The sequence below is a fragment of the Didymella exigua genome (assembly GCF_010094145.1).
Source record: "Didymella exigua CBS 183.55 unplaced genomic scaffold M421scaffold_14, whole genome shotgun sequence".
NCBI classification, from domain to species: domain Eukaryota; kingdom Fungi; phylum Ascomycota; class Dothideomycetes; order Pleosporales; family Didymellaceae; genus Didymella; species Didymella exigua.
Genome location: NW_022984788.1, coordinates 735,672 through 752,121, shown reverse-complemented (window position 1 = coordinate 752,121; position 16,450 = coordinate 735,672). Strand labels below are relative to the sequence as shown.

At 54.7% G+C, this 16,450-nt stretch overlaps 9 protein-coding genes across 9 annotated transcripts; 4 read left to right on the top strand and 5 right to left on the bottom strand.

Annotated features, from left to right (window-relative positions):
- Nucleotides 1–94: 94 nt before the first annotated feature.
- On the bottom strand, nucleotides 95–904 carry M421DRAFT_5474 (uncharacterized protein; the record flags this gene model as incomplete). The annotated part of the gene is made up of 1 exon (XM_033595252.1): nucleotides 95–904. One exon carries the CDS (start codon nucleotides 902–904, stop codon nucleotides 95–97), a length of 810 nt encoding a protein of 269 aa, XP_033448686.1.
- A 543-nt stretch (nucleotides 905–1,447) lies between these two features.
- On the top strand, nucleotides 1,448–2,567 carry M421DRAFT_420979 (uncharacterized protein). Its single transcript, XM_033592669.1, has one exon. The coding sequence runs from the start codon at nucleotides 1,733–1,735 to the stop codon at nucleotides 2,276–2,278; it is 546 nt and encodes a 181-aa protein (XP_033448685.1). The 5' UTR covers nucleotides 1,448–1,732; the 3' UTR covers nucleotides 2,279–2,567.
- A 168-nt stretch (nucleotides 2,568–2,735) lies between these two features.
- M421DRAFT_101235 (H/ACA ribonucleo protein complex subunit 3) lies at nucleotides 2,736–3,060 on the bottom strand (the record flags this gene model as incomplete). The annotated part of the gene is made up of 2 exons (XM_033586616.1): nucleotides 2,736–2,761; nucleotides 2,880–3,060. The coding sequence occupies 2 exons, from the start codon at nucleotides 3,058–3,060 to the stop codon at nucleotides 2,736–2,738; spliced, it is 207 nt and encodes a 68-aa protein (XP_033448684.1).
- Nucleotides 3,061–3,236: 176 nt separating this feature from the next.
- Nucleotides 3,237–4,096, top strand: M421DRAFT_420977 (uncharacterized protein). Its single transcript, XM_033592668.1, has 2 exons — nucleotides 3,237–3,499; nucleotides 3,557–4,096. Exons 1-2 carry the CDS (start codon nucleotides 3,337–3,339, stop codon nucleotides 3,748–3,750), a joined length of 357 nt encoding a protein of 118 aa, XP_033448683.1. The 5' UTR covers nucleotides 3,237–3,336; the 3' UTR covers nucleotides 3,751–4,096.
- Nucleotides 4,097–5,195: 1,099 nt separating this feature from the next.
- On the top strand, nucleotides 5,196–6,557 carry M421DRAFT_63103 (MFS general substrate transporter; the record flags this gene model as incomplete). The annotated part of the gene is made up of 1 exon (XM_033596038.1): nucleotides 5,196–6,557. One exon carries the CDS (start codon nucleotides 5,196–5,198, stop codon nucleotides 6,555–6,557), a length of 1,362 nt encoding a protein of 453 aa, XP_033448682.1.
- Nucleotides 6,558–6,768: 211 nt separating this feature from the next.
- Nucleotides 6,769–7,953, bottom strand: M421DRAFT_5469 (uncharacterized protein; the record flags this gene model as incomplete). Its single annotated transcript, XM_033595248.1, has 2 exons — nucleotides 6,769–7,507; nucleotides 7,559–7,953. The coding sequence occupies 2 exons, from the start codon at nucleotides 7,951–7,953 to the stop codon at nucleotides 6,769–6,771; spliced, it is 1,134 nt and encodes a 377-aa protein (XP_033448681.1).
- Nucleotides 7,954–10,898: 2,945 nt separating this feature from the next.
- M421DRAFT_420973 (uncharacterized protein) lies at nucleotides 10,899–13,856 on the bottom strand. Its single transcript, XM_033592667.1, has 2 exons — nucleotides 11,062–13,856; nucleotides 10,899–10,959 (listed from the first exon to the last, which is right to left on the bottom strand). The coding sequence occupies exon 1, from the start codon at nucleotides 13,797–13,799 to the stop codon at nucleotides 11,202–11,204; it is 2,598 nt and encodes an 865-aa protein (XP_033448680.1). The 5' UTR covers nucleotides 13,800–13,856; the 3' UTR covers nucleotides 10,899–10,959; nucleotides 11,062–11,201.
- A 477-nt stretch (nucleotides 13,857–14,333) lies between these two features.
- M421DRAFT_160637 (uncharacterized protein) lies at nucleotides 14,334–15,133 on the top strand. The gene has a single exon (XM_033587673.1). It carries the CDS (start codon nucleotides 14,492–14,494, stop codon nucleotides 14,906–14,908), a length of 417 nt encoding a protein of 138 aa, XP_033448679.1. The 5' UTR covers nucleotides 14,334–14,491; the 3' UTR covers nucleotides 14,909–15,133.
- Nucleotides 15,134–15,358: 225 nt separating this feature from the next.
- Nucleotides 15,359–16,362, bottom strand: M421DRAFT_63019 (GTP cyclohydrolase I; the record flags this gene model as incomplete). The annotated part of the gene is made up of 2 exons (XM_033596032.1): nucleotides 15,359–15,661; nucleotides 15,721–16,362. 2 exons carry the CDS (start codon nucleotides 16,360–16,362, stop codon nucleotides 15,359–15,361), a joined length of 945 nt encoding a protein of 314 aa, XP_033448678.1.
- Between the last annotated feature and the right edge of the window lie 88 nt (nucleotides 16,363–16,450).

Sequence of the window (16,450 nt, the reverse complement as noted above, 5' to 3'; positions counted from 1 at the left end):
GGTCCTGCAACGCAGTCCCTACGACCTCTTCGTCTGTGTTCCTCACGATTGGCAGGCACGCAACCCTCGATATATACGGGCGCAGATGTTCCTCCTAAGTCGTCTCTGCTAAATGGCCATTGAAGTTCCGAACGAAGTTCGCGTTGATTTCAGAGACAACTGCAAGCAACTCAACCGGCGCGTTATCCATGACATGTCTGGCCCTCTTCAGTGGTGCAAATATCTCCTTCGTGACTTGCTCCGCAAAGCTGTCACTGAATATGCGCTCCATCGCTTGCTGCAACTCAAAATTGTCGCTGGGCTTGTCTCGCGTAACGTCGATCCTCAGCATGCTCTCTACATGGTACAGGATGTAGGAGCAGAAACACTCTGGGTATCGGAAGCGCTCAGGCGATAAGATGAGGTCGGCGGCGAGAGATGAGTTGAAGATGGCGTACAGCGTTGCTTCACTGGGGAGCACCCATGTTGGGAGGTGTTCGGTAGAATCGGTACATTCGGTATAATCGTCGAGGCTCGGGGCTGAAGGCTGCGGTGGAATGTTCACGAGAGCTGGATTTCGCTTGAAGATGGTTCTGAGGATGCGGGCGACGAATAAACAGAGACGATGGTATCTTGTGGGTTTGCATATCCATCGGTATTGGAAGAGGTGCTGCCCAGAATGGACAGACGGTACGCGAGTAGAGTCTGTGTCGGCTATTCCCAATGGTATGCTGTTGTATGGGGTGCCGTCGCGGAGTGTGGAGCTTGACTGGGCTCTGGGAGTTGATAGATTCGATATGAGAGCAGGTCCCAAGCATGACGCAATGCCGGCGTTGGGCAGGGACCTGCCACTACCCGCTTTGGGATTATACCAGTTAGATTCGTGTGGCGGTATAGGGCTAGACGGCATTGATACGGGTGGCATAGCGACTGGATGTATGGGATTGTTGCTGCTGATATTGGCTGGCGTATTGAAAATACTCCAGTCGTGTATCGTGCGTACGGTAGCGACTTATAAATACATGTGTGAATGGTACAATGAATGGTTATGTGGTAGAGTGAAGGTGTCTGATCGGCAGTGGGAGAGACAACATGGCTATATCCAGCGCCAAGAATTGTGTGATGGCTTCCATGGGAGCATGTCAGATCTGGTAGCGGCAAACAGTAGAGGGCGAGGGCAGAAAGGTTGAAGCCCCCACAGCGCCTTCCTCTCAAAGCAGAGTGCAATTGCAGAAGGCAGGGGCGTTCAACATGGCTGATCAGACGTCTGCGAAATGCAAGAACGGTCACAGATAATAATGATTTCGGCTCTTCATTGCTGTGGTTATCTTTCGTGCAAATCCCCTGTGTTGGTAATCATACCGGTGTACTGCTTGCGTGTGCCAAAAAGAAGTGCAACCTTCCGCGAGAAGTTTCATTCTGCAGTGCCCCTTCTCGAGCGTCTCAAATCGTGCTGGTCTATTCCGTCCTCATCTTGGTATTATCCGGAAGCTCTCAATATCAAATGTAGTCTTCACGCATTCACAATCATGCAAAGTGATTACGAATTGCCTCGAAGCTAACGCCGGTGAAGCACGATTGGCAATGCACATCAAACATCCAAGCCAGATTCACCCTTGTGCAACCCTGCATGCTTACATCCCCGCACAGCCCCGTCATACTCTGCCCATCAGTCCATCCCTCCACAACCCACAACTGCGCTTGAAAACAACAAAAAATTCCAAGAAGATCAGCAATCAGAACCATCATCGCAATGCCGCACTCCCCAACCCGGACCCTCGCGCGCTACATCGCGCTATCCCTCATCCTCACGCTTCAGGTCACCCACTTCACCCTGCAAACGGTCGACCGCTGGTCCGCGCCGCGCAAACCGAACGCCAAGCTCAGGACGGCCGCGAAATTCAACGAACTGGCCTTCATAAGCGTAACATGCTCGCGCATCGTGGTGCAGGAGTTCGATGTCAAGCTTGGCAGGCATGTGATTCGCGGTTTCGGCATCGAGGCCCTGCTGTGCAGTATTGCGCTGTGGAGTGCGGCGTGTGTGCTGTATGACGGGCTTGTTACGCCGGACAGCGTGGTTAGTTTTGTGCAGTTGTTAGTTGTGGATGTGGTGATGTGGACGGATATGCTGTCGCGTGCTATAGGATTGGTTGAGCGGGAGGTGGGGTATCAGACTATGGCGGGGGATGAGAAGAGTCATTTGGGGGACGAGGAGATGGAGGGGAAGATAGAGGGGAAGATGGAGGGGAAGATGGAGGGAAAGATGAGTGAGAAGGTGGAGGGCAAGATGGAGGTCTAGGCCAAGACTCAGATGGACGCGGAGTCAAGGCCTTAGCCTAGCTGAAGGATCGATGCTTTTGTGTTCTCGAAGGTGATCGAACAAGCGCGAGGCAAACCGAGAAGACTGGGCTGCGAGTTTACATGACAACCTGCAGAATTAGCAGGCGCCCACATTAAATGGAGGAAGGAGCGCGGGTGCACATCTGTACGAAGATTGAAGTGTGAAATCTGGTATTGATGCATCCTCAAAAATCTAGACTCATGCCAGTCATGGATATTTGACTGCAAGTCTGCCCCGTACGCCATAAAACGCCATGCCGTGCCTTTTGTCTACATGGTAGCCGTAGTCATTCCAACAGCTGTAAATTGCGGATCGAGAGCTCGCTGCTCATTGGTGCGCAGAACTGTATGCCTTCGGAATCGTCTCGGTGACGAATATCTGCAAGCCCGCGAAGTCGGTGTGACGCGGTTCTTTCCTAGGAGCGCTCGGCGACCTTGTTCTCTGCGGGAGCGTTAGCGCGCTGTTCTGCGTGGCGCATCTTCTGATCTGCGGTCTGGCTGATCGTGTGCAGCTCGTTCGACCGGTCGTCTCACCGGCTGCATGGATGATGGTAACTTACTCTGCTGTGTCAAAAGCAGCCCATAGCGCTTCTTGATGGTCACGCGGTGCCTGCTGTACTTGTCGTCGGGCGAGAAGCGAGCCGGGTGTGCGCTCTTGGAGACCTTTCCGTCGATGACCTTCTGGAGCGTGTAGATGCGCTTGGACGCGTCCGCAGGGTCGGCGATGTACATAAGATGCATGACAGCGGTGTTTGACTTTGGGGTCGTCGGATGGCGGGCGTTGGGGTGTGCGGCGGTTGGGCAGCTTAGGACTTCGAGCTTTGAAGCTTTGCGAATTTCGAGATGGGATGGAATTTTTGAAGGGCGCTAGTTGCGGACCGGGAGCTCCACATCGAAGGGCTGGCCAATCAGCGAGGGACTGCCTGAAGCTCCACATCAGCAACACCACCACGTCGTCACTTTCCCTTGTTCTCCAGACCCTTACAATCACCGCGTATACAATCTCGAACGCCAAACATGCTCAAACTCCTTCTCTTGCTGGGTTTGTGGACCCTCACTGCAACTGCGCAGTTTGGCTTCTTCGACCAAATGTTCGGCGGCAACGGCCAGCAGCAACAGCAGCAGCAGCAGGCGAACGTGCGGAGTGACAGCAGCTGGTACCAGGCACAGTACGAGAACGGTATGTAATTTCAAGTCACAAAGATTGTGTGCATACTTCGAGGCTAACGCATCACAGCGCAATGCTCACACTACCTCTGCCCCGGCACTCTCTCCTGCGTGCACTTCCCCCACCACTGCCCCTGCGCCTGGGAGGCCACCGAAGACAAGGTCGAGCTTGCAGATGGCATTGCGATTTGCGGCAGCAAGGGTGGCTGGAAGGAGGGCGAGTTCGCGAAGAAGGTCGAGCTGGCCAGGAAGGGGCTGCTTTAAGGCGTGTACCAACAGGAAGGAAGGAAAGCATTGGGTGCAAAAGGGACTTGGTGGAAATCAAACAAATCACACATGGCCATACTGGAACCGCATGATAGACACGTACGACACTGCATTCGATATTTGCCACTATATAGACAGCACTGTTTACAACTTTCACACTTGGTAGGCGCCGGTTGACTTACTGGGTGTGCGTTTCAATACCTATCTTTGCCCTCGAGGCTGGACTTCAGCTGCTCGAGGTACTCTAGCAAACACTATACCAGCACACTATACCAACACACTATACCAACACACTATACCAGCTAAGAGTGCTGTTCTGGCAACCACAGTTGCTCCTCTGACGTCCTACCACTTCCAGAAATGACGCGTTGCTTTCACCATGATTAGAACCAAGTTTTTCATGCGGTCGATTGCACGTAACATGTCGAACGACTGTTGCGAGGCTGCAGATAAACGTTAGCCGACTTGCATAACGCACGTGTTGGAGACCAAAGCTACAGGCTCTCCGATTACTGGCAGTCTGGTAGTCTCCGAACTATTGGTCACGCCGACGTCTTCCAATTCGTGGCTGTCTGATGCTGGCGACCATGTTGTAGTCGACATGGTCGTTCTTAGCTGTGAAGCAGAGAATAAGGACTCGGCAGTCAGCATAAGCACACGAGCTATGCAGGGCTTCGAGGTGTCATTGGCTTTGGTGAGACAAGATTCTCCTGTGCACGACCATTAGCTTCAAACCCCGAACTCAGGTTCGTCTTACCAATCCTCTCGTTCGTGTGATCAAGCAGCGCACGGCATCACGTAACGTGCTGCACCTAGCAAAGATCGACGACGATGACAGCAGCTTCGCAATTCTAAGCAACACACGCCCTCCGCGGCCGGTGCGCGCATCACAACATGTCAGTGTCTGCGCAGGTGTTGCACGAGGTAATTTTGATATCAGCAAGCTGTTGAACTTTAGATGGCGGACGACGGGCATCGTCTCTGCTTTGCACCGAAGTCAGGACAGCAACTCCGGCGAGAAGTCCGACATGTGGAGAAGCCCTGAACCTTCCCCCATCTATGCAGGCCAGTCTCCACAAAACCCGCGACCCATCCGAGGAAATCACTGCAAATGCACAATAGGCTTAAATTCAACGCTTCCTGCCAAATCACTCCCAGCTAGCGTCCGCGGCCGGCGCGCTTGTTGCTGCACGACATGGAGGACTCATTGTTTCTCGGGATAAACGCCGGCGTTCGCCAACGCTCCTACGACTTTTCTGATGCGGCTTGTACACTGAGTCTCCTACACGACAATATCACAGTTAATGAGAAAGAGCTAGGGGACTTAGGGCATTGCCAAACCCACCAAGATGGCAGTCCACGACATGGAGAAGGGCACACCCGATGACGCCGCAACCCACGAAATCCGCAACACCAACAACAACCTCTACGCTTCCAGCCACATGTCGTCCTCAGACCACGACACGAGAGAAGATATCTCAAGAATAGAAACGCACAACACCCAGGAATCACATACATCCCGCACGGCCAAAACCAAAAATGCTCTCACAAACCTCGCCAAAACCATCACAGCACGCAGTAACGCCTCAATGATCGACCCCGGCCCGCCACCCGACGGCGGCGTAAAAGCCTGGACGCAATCCTTCATGGGCCACCTCGTCGTGTTCAACACCTGGGGCATGATCGCCACCTTTGGCGTCTTCCAGGCGCACTACACGACGGACCTGGGTCTGGAGCCGTCGGCCGTGTCGTGGATCGGCTCGATGCAGATGCTAGGTCACTTTGCGCTGGGCATGTTCAGCGGCCGCCTGTTCGACGCGGGTTATTTCTACTGGGTCGTTGTCCCCGGGATGCTGCTTGTGGCGCTAGGCACCATGATGACCAGTCTGTGCACGCGGTACTGGCAGTTTTTCCTCGCGCAGGGACTCGTCACGGGGCTGGGTTGTGGCCTGCAGTTTGCGCCGACCATTTCGCTCGTCACGACGTACTTTAGCAGGAATCGGTCCGTGGCGGTGGCCATCATGGCCAGTGGGAGTGCGAGTGGCGGACTCGTGTATCCGACGATTGCGAGGCAGTTGATGCCACGGATTGGGTTTCCGTGGACCGTCAGGGTCATGGGGTTCATAATGCTATGCGTGGGTAGTGTGTATTGCTCGTTGCTCAAGCCGCGGCTCCCGCCGCGCAAGTCGGGTCCGCTGTTTGAGTTCAGTGCGTTTAGGGAGCCGCCGTATAGTCTGTTTCTGCTTGGAATTTTCTTGATTGGGTTGGGGCAGTATTTCGCGTTTTACTACATCTCTTCTTTTGCGGTGGATGTCCTGAGCGTTCCGTACGCAACGAGTGTCAATGTTTTGCTTGTGCTCAACGGCGTCGGGATATTGGGGCGTATGATTCCGTCTTACTTTGCCGATAAGTGGACAGGTCCGTACAACGTCCTGATCCCGTTCTGCTTTGTTTCGTCTATTGTTCTATTTTTCTGGCCTTTAGTGCACAGCGAGGGTGGCCTGTACGGGTGGGCGGTATGCTACGGCTTCTTCGTAGCAGGCTTTCAAGGCATCTTCCCGGCAGTGCTGACGACCTTGACGAAAGACATGAGTCGAGTGGGCACGAGGAACGGCATGGGTTTCGCTATCATGGGTGTTGGTACGCTGGTTGGCCCGCCGATTGCGGGTGCCTTGATCCAGAGCCACGGTGGCAGCTACCTCGCTGCGCAGATGTTTGGAGGCGTGACGGTACTGATAGGAAGCTGTGTCTTAGTTATTGGAAGGGCGGCCATCACTGGATGGCATGTCAAAGTCCGAGCATAGTCACAAATGTAAAGGGTAGGCTGTGCCATTTTGCAAGTACCGAGACCGCAGAGCGTGAACGACACCGTCACTCAATGACAGAGGACTTCGAAAAGTTTATCGATCCTGTTATACAACGTAGGGACTAAGAATGACATTTTTTATACTTGGCAACGCAATATGCAAAACTCAACGCTCTCGCTGCATTGTGAAAACGCCCTGAAAACATACCTCAGTCTAACTTTGACGACACCCCGTTCTCCACTCCACGTAGAGCACCCATTGCACGATCCAGCTCTTTTTCTTCGACCATCACTGTGCCCGCTAGTGCTGTACTCAAGTAGCTCATCTCCACAGGCTTTTGAAATCCCTCAGACGTCTCTCCTAGTAAGCGCCCTGCAACGCCACACACGATACCCGTGCTTTCTGCAGGAAGCCCACGCAGATCAAGCGTGATAGGCACCAGATGCTCGTCCTTGGAGACCATCAGGACCTCTGGCGGAAAGTTCGAGAGAAGTGTGTGATCGATGAGGAGCGACGGTGGTTCGCTATCCGCTAGCGTGAGTGATAAAAACTTGGGACAGGGAGCAGAGATGAGGCATTTGACAAATCCGAGTTGTAACGCGTCTTGTGCAGGGGTGGAGGAGCCGTTGCTTTGACTGTCCCGGCGCGTGCCGCATTGGACCAAGCGAACGTTGGAGTCGACCGTGGGCACGATCTTGCGACGCTTGAGCGTGGCGAACGTTCGTGTCTGCAATTCTGATACGGATGCTGGTGGCGGAGTGCCTGGAGGTTGCACCTCAAAGGTTGGCACTGACGACTTGCGGCTGTGATGGTTGGGGTTGATGTAGGATGAGGTATCATCGACGAATGTCAGGCCCTTTTCTTCAAGGGCCTGTGTGACTCTGTTACGATACCGTAAGGGGACCAGGATGTAATCCGAATAATAGCTCGTGATGAAAAAAATTGATCTGGCATTTGTTAGACTTGCGGTGGTGGGTCTTGCAAAGATTTTGACTTACATGCCGGCTAGAGCCAGGGGTCCGGTCAGCTCCAGGACACGACGATCTGCATCAAGCCCCTCGCCGTCGATTTGCATCACCACGAAGTCTTCTGTGGTGATGTGAACTTCGCTCTTAGAAGAAGTGTCCAGGGACTCGAGGACGGGAACGAATAGGTCGTTCACAAGCTTTCGAGCGCAAACGATCGAACACTCGACTGGTGTTACCGAGATGTTGATGAACAATTGCTCTTCGTCCCAACCATCAGGTGGCTGCACAGCACCATAATTGTCATCGATGCTGCGTTCACATGTTGCAGTCGGCAACAATAACTGCAGGATGGCCTGAAGGAAGTTGTTGTACAGACGTAGTGGGATGTGAATGAGAGCAAGTTGTGTATTCTGGAATGACAACATGTTAGCAAGAGGTTTTAGGTGAGCGGGACGAAGCATATGGTGGATATAGAAGAGAAGTCTTGGTATCCGTGCATGCGACCCGCAGCGGCACAGCCATACCAGGCAGGTAGTTTTGACGCAAGGTGAACACCAGCGATGAACGATAAGATACGCACCAGGAACTTAATGTCCGCGCTCATCAATGTCTGAGACGATTCCATGACGTGCAAGTACGCAGATAAGACTAGCCCACGGAAGACGACCGGTAGCGTGGCTGCGGGTGACGAAGTGGATACCTTTCGGGTACTGGCTTGACAGGGCTGAAGCCAACGCCGAGGTATGAGAGAACCAAGACCTATAAATCGACGTCTGGTGTCCGATGTGGTCGACGAAGAGCAGTATGATGTGCGAAAGCAAAGTACGTGGTCGAACACGCGGGCTGTTATCGATTGATGTGTTCTTGTCCGGCAGGCCAGCGAGAAGTATCGTTTTTGAAACCGAAATTCATTCCAAAAAAAAGTCGTGGACGTAGTCAGCGCCGTAGAGCGTACAGTCGTCGAATGATGACGATGGTGGTGGACGGGATGTTCGAGCTTTGACACCGGGGGTCCGAGGGATGGACACTTTCGACAGCGTACAGCGTGGGTGAATATATGGGATGGTTTGGCAAGGATTCAAACCGCTGGAACCGCTGTTTACCTCTCAGGTCGTTTCTGTCCGTGCAAAGGGAAATGGTTCGAGGTCCAGGCTTTGAAGTAGAGTTGCGGCGTAGGAAGGCGACCCCCTCTTTTGTGATTGGCCGGCTGTCTCCGAGAACTTATGTACAGCCCAATACTCTACCTTGCAGTGCGTGTCAAAGCGCAATGCGCAGAAGCGGGGCGTGGGGGCGGACTTCTTTTGTGAACAGGTTAGAGGCGGTTGAAGGCTGGTCCCGTGCCTGCGCGTACTGCGGTTGCTGGCGCTGATGAAAGCACCGCGAAGGCCGATGAAGTGGAATTGCCGAGCACAAAAAAACGGGCAAGGCTGGAGGCAGCCGTCAGAGGGTCAGGCGAGATCGGATTCCTGGGTATGCCGGAGTTTAATAAATGATCCAAGTTGTTAGTGTGAAACACATAATTGGTGCTCTTCTGAAGTTGGTGACTCGAACTGAAGGTCCGAAATTTTCCCTTTCGAAGCATCGAAAACTCAGAGATAAGACCGCCGGCCAACAAGATGGTCTGCGCACAGTGAAGAAAATGACAGTGAGGTTGACGACGTCAAGGCAAGCCACAACGCATCGCCCTTTGTTGCACGCAGGTTATGCAGCGTTTCCTGAAAGGGAAAGGGCTGAAATGCCGTGCAGTGCTCCTGCCTGGGCAGTGACCTCAGCGGCCTTCAAGATATCGCGTACCTGAAATATACCTGGCAAAGAAACGTCATGCCAGCGAAGATATCTTCCAGGCATCCTCTAAGCAATAGTGTTCTTGCCCCCATTGGTGGGAGGCTCCACCCCTTCAGCCTACAGCATATCCGACCCCTCAGCATCATCACAGGCGCCTACTGGTGAGCACTGGCATGCAGCATGGTGCTGTTTCTTGGTGTCGTATGCTCGAAGCGACGCACGTTCTCCACATGCGGGAAGCCGAGCTGTTACAGCGACAATAGCCGCCGCCGTCGTGGACCCTTGCGCGCCGATCACTCTTCTCTCGACGACGTCCGGACTCTGGGAGCTTCGACACTCTTGAGCTGGAGTCCACTTGCTCACAGATCGATCCAGAGTAACAACCATAGTACACGGCAAGTACCAGAAGTTGCAACCATATAGGCCGTGCAACGTCGGCCTACATGCTACCCCGCAACCTCGTCTATCATCTTGTCGTCTGTGCGCCTGTCACCATGAATCGTGCCATCTCACTGGCCAAGCACGAGATGACGTGCAGCAGACGGGAGAGCTTCCCACAGGCACGCAGCGCGATGCGATCAGAGCAGACGCCTCAGAGTGGGAGATGCAGCTTGACCCCCAAACTCACCCTACCTGGACCACAGCCTCCCCACGCATCCCAGCACATTAGCATCCCAGCACGCGCATGCCAAGTGTCGTTGCATAGAACTGCTTCGAATCGCGAAGCCGAAGAATACGAGCATGGTGCTCATCGACGGATTGCCTGCAGCATAGTGTGCTGACGTGAAAGCTTGCTACCATACCAATCTGCGTCGACCATTCGCAGTGCGACCGCGGATCTCGACTGCGAAGCTGACCTCCATCTCAGGCACTTAGGACACCACGTTTGTGTCCCCAAGACCTCTCACACGACCACAAATGACGCGCACCAACCTCCATCCATGCACGGTGGCTTCGTTGCACTACCTCCAGCGATAACGCGACGCAGTCCTGTTCGACAATGCATTCTATCACGGGAAACAAGGCGGAATCGATCTCTACACCATGCCTCACTGTCCAATGACGGCCAATACGAAGCAAATTCCCCCATCAGGTAAGTTTGCTCATCTATTGATCACGGCAGGCAACAAGAGTGAAGGCCCGACGACTGCCCAATCAGGCAAGTATACCATCACTGTCGATCGCGGCGGTTCAGTGAGTGATAGCTTTCTGCACCAATCAGCGAGCTGCATGATACGAGCTGCATGACGCGAGCTGCACAACTGTCCGATGAGGTCAAGTTTGAAATTCATTCACGACAGTGCCCATCGATCTCCAAAGAGCTTTCGATTTTGCCTGCCAGCATCTTCCAGTGTCAGCGCACATGTTGGCTGGACGTTGCTTCGATCACGATTGCAGACGCACCACCATCGAACATCATCTCACCCTCGCTGAATACCTGCAAGCATAAGAATCAGCGCTCTGCTACGCTAGGAACCGCACCGAGATGGCTTAGTCTGTGCCCAAACACCGAAACGGAGGGCATGTTGACGACTTGGCCGGGGCTGCGTGTCTTAATCGCATCCATATAATGTATGGCGCTAGAGACGTGTTGTAGATGGATTGATTGTACGGGCGAGTCCAGCAACAAACCAGTAAGAGATGCTCTGACATGGTCAGTCTATAGTATCGTGGAAGCGGAGCCGATCAGAATGAGAAACAGACAGGCCTGTGAAGTGTCTCAGGCGCACGGCAGCGCCAGCACTCACCTCACCGCACAGATGTATTTCAGCGTAACGAGAAAGCCGCAGAAATACCATATACTATCGTCCAGTCATCAGTCGTGCATCGTAACCACCCCTACTCCCGCACTCCCGCATCAACACCCTCTTCCATCGCACCGTCCCAATCACTTCTCCCGCGCAACGTACTTGTACTCGAAAACCTGTCTCCCCCCCTCTTGCGACACCCCACACTCCTCTCTCCCCCACTGCCGCATCAGCACCTTACCTAGCAGTTCCTTCTCGCCCGCACTACTCCTCTGCACCTCCTCCCACTGGCCGTCGCGCTTGCCGACCACGGTCCGCGCGCGCTCTTTCATCAGCTTCGAGAGCAAGGTGGAGAGCTGCTCGTCCATTGCCGCGTTGACGGCGGCGTGGTCGTGCGCCTGCGTTTGTAGCTGGTGGCGGAGAGTGGAGATCTCGGTGCGCAGAGTGCCGAGGGAGGTCTCGTGGGAGGTGGCGAGAGTGGAGAGGGTGGAGGAGTGGGAGGACTTGAGAGTCTTGATCTCTGTGAGCTGGTTCTTGATGATGGATCTGAGGGAGTTGATTTCTTTGTCTTTTGTGTCGTCGACGGGCTTTGCGGCAGGAACAGGCGTGGTGGTGTCTGAGTCTGAGCCCAAGGGGACGGCGTGTTCTTTCTCATGCTCGGTGCGCAGATTGTCAATCTCGCGCTGCAGATGCTCGACGTTTTTTTTGAGTCTGGATTTCTCTTTCCTTTCTTGAGCGAGCAGAGCGCCGGTCTTGCGTACTGCGTCTTCGGCTTTGTCGCGCACGTCCTCTAAAATCGCTGCATGCCCTTCTGTCAGGTCGTCGTGTTGGGACTTCAGCTCCCTAAAGTTGCTCTCAGCTTCTGCTTTCAGGTCCTTCGTTTTGGCGAGCTTCTTCTCTACGTCTGCCAGGCGCCGATCTGCCTCGGCTTGGGCGTCGACAAGTCGGTCGTTTTTGTCTTTGAGATCGTGAGTAAGGCGATCTGTATCTGCGCGTGCAATACCGGTTTCGCGGTGCGCATTGGCGAGTTGCGCGCGCAGAGTGGTGAGGCTGGTCTCTAGACCAGCGATGCGGCCTTGCGCTGTGTTCAGTTGGCGCTCCAGGCTGTGTCTCTCTGCGACATGCTGTTCAATAACCTGATTTTTGGCAGCGAGTTCTGACTCCAGCTGCTCGTCTGATGGCGAACGTCTATCCTGTCCTGGTCTCAGATCTGCAAGGGCGATCCGCTGTGCCTCAAGCTCGCTGCGCAGAACGCGCAAATTGTCGTTAAGGGCGATGTTTGTTTGAAAGAGCTGTTCTTTTGCAGCGACGTCGGCTTGAGCACATTCGAGCGAGAATCTAGCGTCCTGAAGCTGGGTCTCTAGGCTGGATATGCGCGAAAGTTGACCATGTAGAGCCATTTGCGAGGCAGCATCCCTTGACTCTCGTGCTTGCGAATCTTCACGAGCCGCCCTAGCTTCCGCTGTCGCTCGGACTAGGTCGACTTGGAGCGAATCTGCGCGAGTCTGGACGGAGGCGAGCCTGTTGAACAGCTCAGTCCTTTCTGCAGTGAATGCTTGTTCTCTTTCTGTATCGTTTCTTTCGCGTTGCTCTTCTTCTTGTGAGTTCTTGCGTGCCAGCTGTTCCTGAGCGCGCTCCAGCTCTTCAGTCTTGGCGCTCACTTGCTCGCTGGCTTCACGATTAGACATCTCCAGCGCTCCCAGACGGCGCTCCAGCTCCTCACGCTGGGCCTGGAGCGCGCGGCGGTGCTCTTGGTGCAGTCTCTCCTCAAGCTGCTGCAGCTGTGTCTTGTGTCCGTCTGCCAGCGCCTTCAGCTGCGCGTCCGCTGAGCTGCCATCCGCGTCTTGCTTGGCACGCTGCTCCTCAAGAGAAGCTTCCAGGCGTGCGATGGCGTCCTTGTGCTTGTAGTTGTCGTTCCGCGTGGTGTCCAGCTCGGCCCGCGTGTATGACAGAAGCGTCTCGAGCTCGGCGATGCGCGTGCGGGAGGCGAGCTCGTGCTGGGGGACAGCCGTCTGCTGGGCGAGGTTGCGCGGGGTATCGCCATCCTCGACGGTGGGCTGCAGCGCGCGTGGCTTGGGCGGCGAGGCGCGCGGAAGCTGGAGCTTGCGCGGGCGAGAAACGCGCAGGGGGCTGCCTGTGAGTGCGTGGTCGAGCTCCGTGTCGGGCAGGGCGCTGAGGAAGCTGCGCACCTTCTCCTCGTTTGCCATGGAGCGCTCCGAGGCGGGCGTGCTGTATTCGCGGCTGGCCGTCGTACCGTGCACGCGAACCGTGGGCGATGCCGCCGTAGACGCCCCGGCCGCGGCCTGGTCGTCCTGGTCGTCCTGGTCGTCCTGGTCGTCTTGGTCGTCTTGGTCGTCTTGGTCGTCTTGGTCGTCTTGGTCGTTCTGGTCGCCCTCTCCGCCCTCTTCACCCGTGGCCGACCGGCTGTTCCGGCTCTGCGTCTCATTTAGTGCCACGCGCGACTTGGCTTGGGCGGGCAGCACGTCGGCCGTCATCCAGTACGTCATGTTCATGGTGAAGTCGTCGGGGCCCTCCACCTCGCTCGTGTCCACGCGGTCCACGGGCGCCTCGCCCAAACCCTCCAGCGCCGTCGACTCGAACGTTGAGTTCAGCCCCAGCGCGTCCAGGTCCATCTCATACTGCGAGCCATCTTCTGAGCCGCTGCGCGGTGCCGCGCTGCCTTGCGGGGAGCGCATGCGCATCCGACTGCCCGTGTGGGACGAGTGCGTTCGCGCCATCGCTACAGGCATGCGCAGCGCCAGCGTCGATTGCGGGCGGAAAGAATACAAGTTTTGTTGTTTGTCGTGTAAACAGAGACCGCGGCAGCGTCAGCTGTCAGTCGATTACCTAGCGCGCTCTTGCTAGCGCGTTTTGTTGTGGCCTATAGATGACCACCATCCATTCCTCTCCTGCAACTATCACATCGAATCTATTAATGGCGGCCTTAGCATCGAGCCTATCCTTCAGGAAACTATTCAGACTGCATATTTTTGCAGGACAGCGTACAATGTGTTTTACTCATCTAAGGGTGCAGCAATTACCTTCAAGAGCGCTTTCGGAAGTGCAACCCATCTCATACACGTTGCGGAGACCTCCACTTACCATGTCACCTGACGGATATGACCTCGTTTTAGAGAAATCGTCAAAACTTCGCAAAGAGTGACTACGATGATAGATTTCAGTACCCGTGAGGAGGCTGATGAAGTCATACAGCTTTCCAACAACCAAAGTCTGGAAGGCGTAAAGATGGAAGTGCATAGGTGACAAATACCTTTGAAGTATCTTGGCACCTCATGGGATGAGGGGTTTAAGGGAGGACATTGGTCTGGGCGCGATCAAGGGAACGCTGCTGGTACCAATTTGGAGCATGTGAGTATTCTGCATGATAGCCGGCTGTTTGTAGGCGACAACGAAGGCTGGCGACAGATCAATGGACACTGACCTTGGCTGTCCAATCTTTGAAAAATTACCTGGACAGATTGCAGGTGCCGTGCTTCTATTGGGGCTGACATCATGGCATGCCTCTGCAGATTCAGATTTTAACGCCATCCGTCTCAGAACACCAACGACCTCACGCCCTAAAGTTACCAATGTATTTCCTCCTTACGAGAAGGTCGCCGCATCAGAGTCGATTTTGCATAGGAGTTCAAGAAACGTTCCGGTCTATGGCACATTCGAATCTTTGCATGTGGCTCGGGAAGCAGATGGATTCTGCAGGCGCTGGGTCTTCACAAGTATGCAGATATCCGGTGTATACGCGCTTACTGTGTACGATGGTAGAGACCCTGGCTGTCACGAGTATTTTGTTACAGCCGACCTGTTTCGCTGGTTGAGAGCTGTGCACTAGTGGAAAGTGGAATATTTTTGCTGTGGTGGGAAAGCAAAGGTAAGACTGCGGCGCACGAAAAGAACGTTGACTCGTTTTGGACTCGAGAATCACTCGTTTAATATGGTACAGGTTGGTTGTGACTGGCGGTGCATGGAGCAGGATACCCACTACGCGAGGGAAAATTTTGGTGCAGTGTGAGTTTTGCGGCAATGTGCAAGTAACGTGCAGTGTGTTGGTGTAAATGGGTATGTAGCGCCTGTTGAAGGCCTGGCGCTGTTGAGAGGCCAAATGCGTCTAATTCTAAGCAATGCAACGGAAGTGACCGCCGTTTTCGCCTGTATTGAAACAACCCTCCTGTACAGAGTGATGAACTCGGCGCCGTCAACGCCGTCCCATGCCAAGTGTGGTATAAACTGTGTGTTCTGATGAAAAGCAGGTAGCGACTGCTGAGTGAAGAGCGCGCTGGCTCTACTTCCTGTTGATCAGGCTCAGGAACTCCTCCCTTGTCTTTGCGGCTGAGCGCATGGCGCCTAGCATGCAGCTAGTGGTAGTAGTGGCACCAGTCTTTTGTACGCCGCGCATGACCATACAAAAGTGGCTGGACTCGACGACGACGGCGACACCTTGGGGTTGGAGCATCTCAGACAGTGCCAAGGCGACCTGTTTGGTGAGGCGTTCCTGGACTTGCAGGCGGCGGGCAAACATTTCAGCGATGCGGGCGAGCTTGGAGAGGCCGATTACGCGGCGGTTTGGGATGTAGCCAATGTGCATCTGTGCCTGTTAGTGGGTGATGGCTGATTATGGAAGGTGCGTGAACATGGTGAACATACCTTTCCAGTGAACGGCACCAGATGGTGCTCGCAGAGGGAAAATATCTCAATGTCCTTCACGATGACCAGCTCGTCATGATCCTCGTGGAAAACAGCGCCATTGACGATGTCGCGCAGGTTCTCCTCGTAGCCTTTGGTGAAGAACAGCATGGCCTTGGCATAGCGCTCAGGTGTGTTCAGCAAGCCCTCACGGTCGGGATCCTCGCCGAGGCACTCCAGCATAGTCCTCACGGCACCGGAGAGCTTCTTCAGATTATCTGCCTTCTCTTCCTCGGTCGCCTCCTTCCTGCTCCTTGTGCCTTTGCTGGGCCAACTAAGCCCATCGAAGTCAATTGTGGGATGCTGTGTGTACGGGCTGTGGGCGCGGCTGGTGGCCAGTGGTGTCTGCGACTCATAGGCGTCTTCTACGTCTGCTTCATCGTTACTGATCGCGGGCTTGCTATGCGCGCTGCCACCGTTCGGGTCAGCGCTCATGACTTTGGCACTAGCGGAGAAATAGCTGTTCGGGCCGTCGAAGTTAACCACCTGACGGCCTCGCTCAGACAACTGAATGGCATGGTGCAGGCTGTCGCGCTCTTTCTGGTCGCGCGACTTGGTTGACTTCCTCAATGGTGACTGTGCATGGGGCTCATGTCCGTTCATGTGTGGCGGGAGGGCGTTAGGCTTGGGTTGCTCGTCCATTGTTGCTGCTGCGGGAGATTGCGCGTGGAAAGTCCAAGGAGGGAAGAGG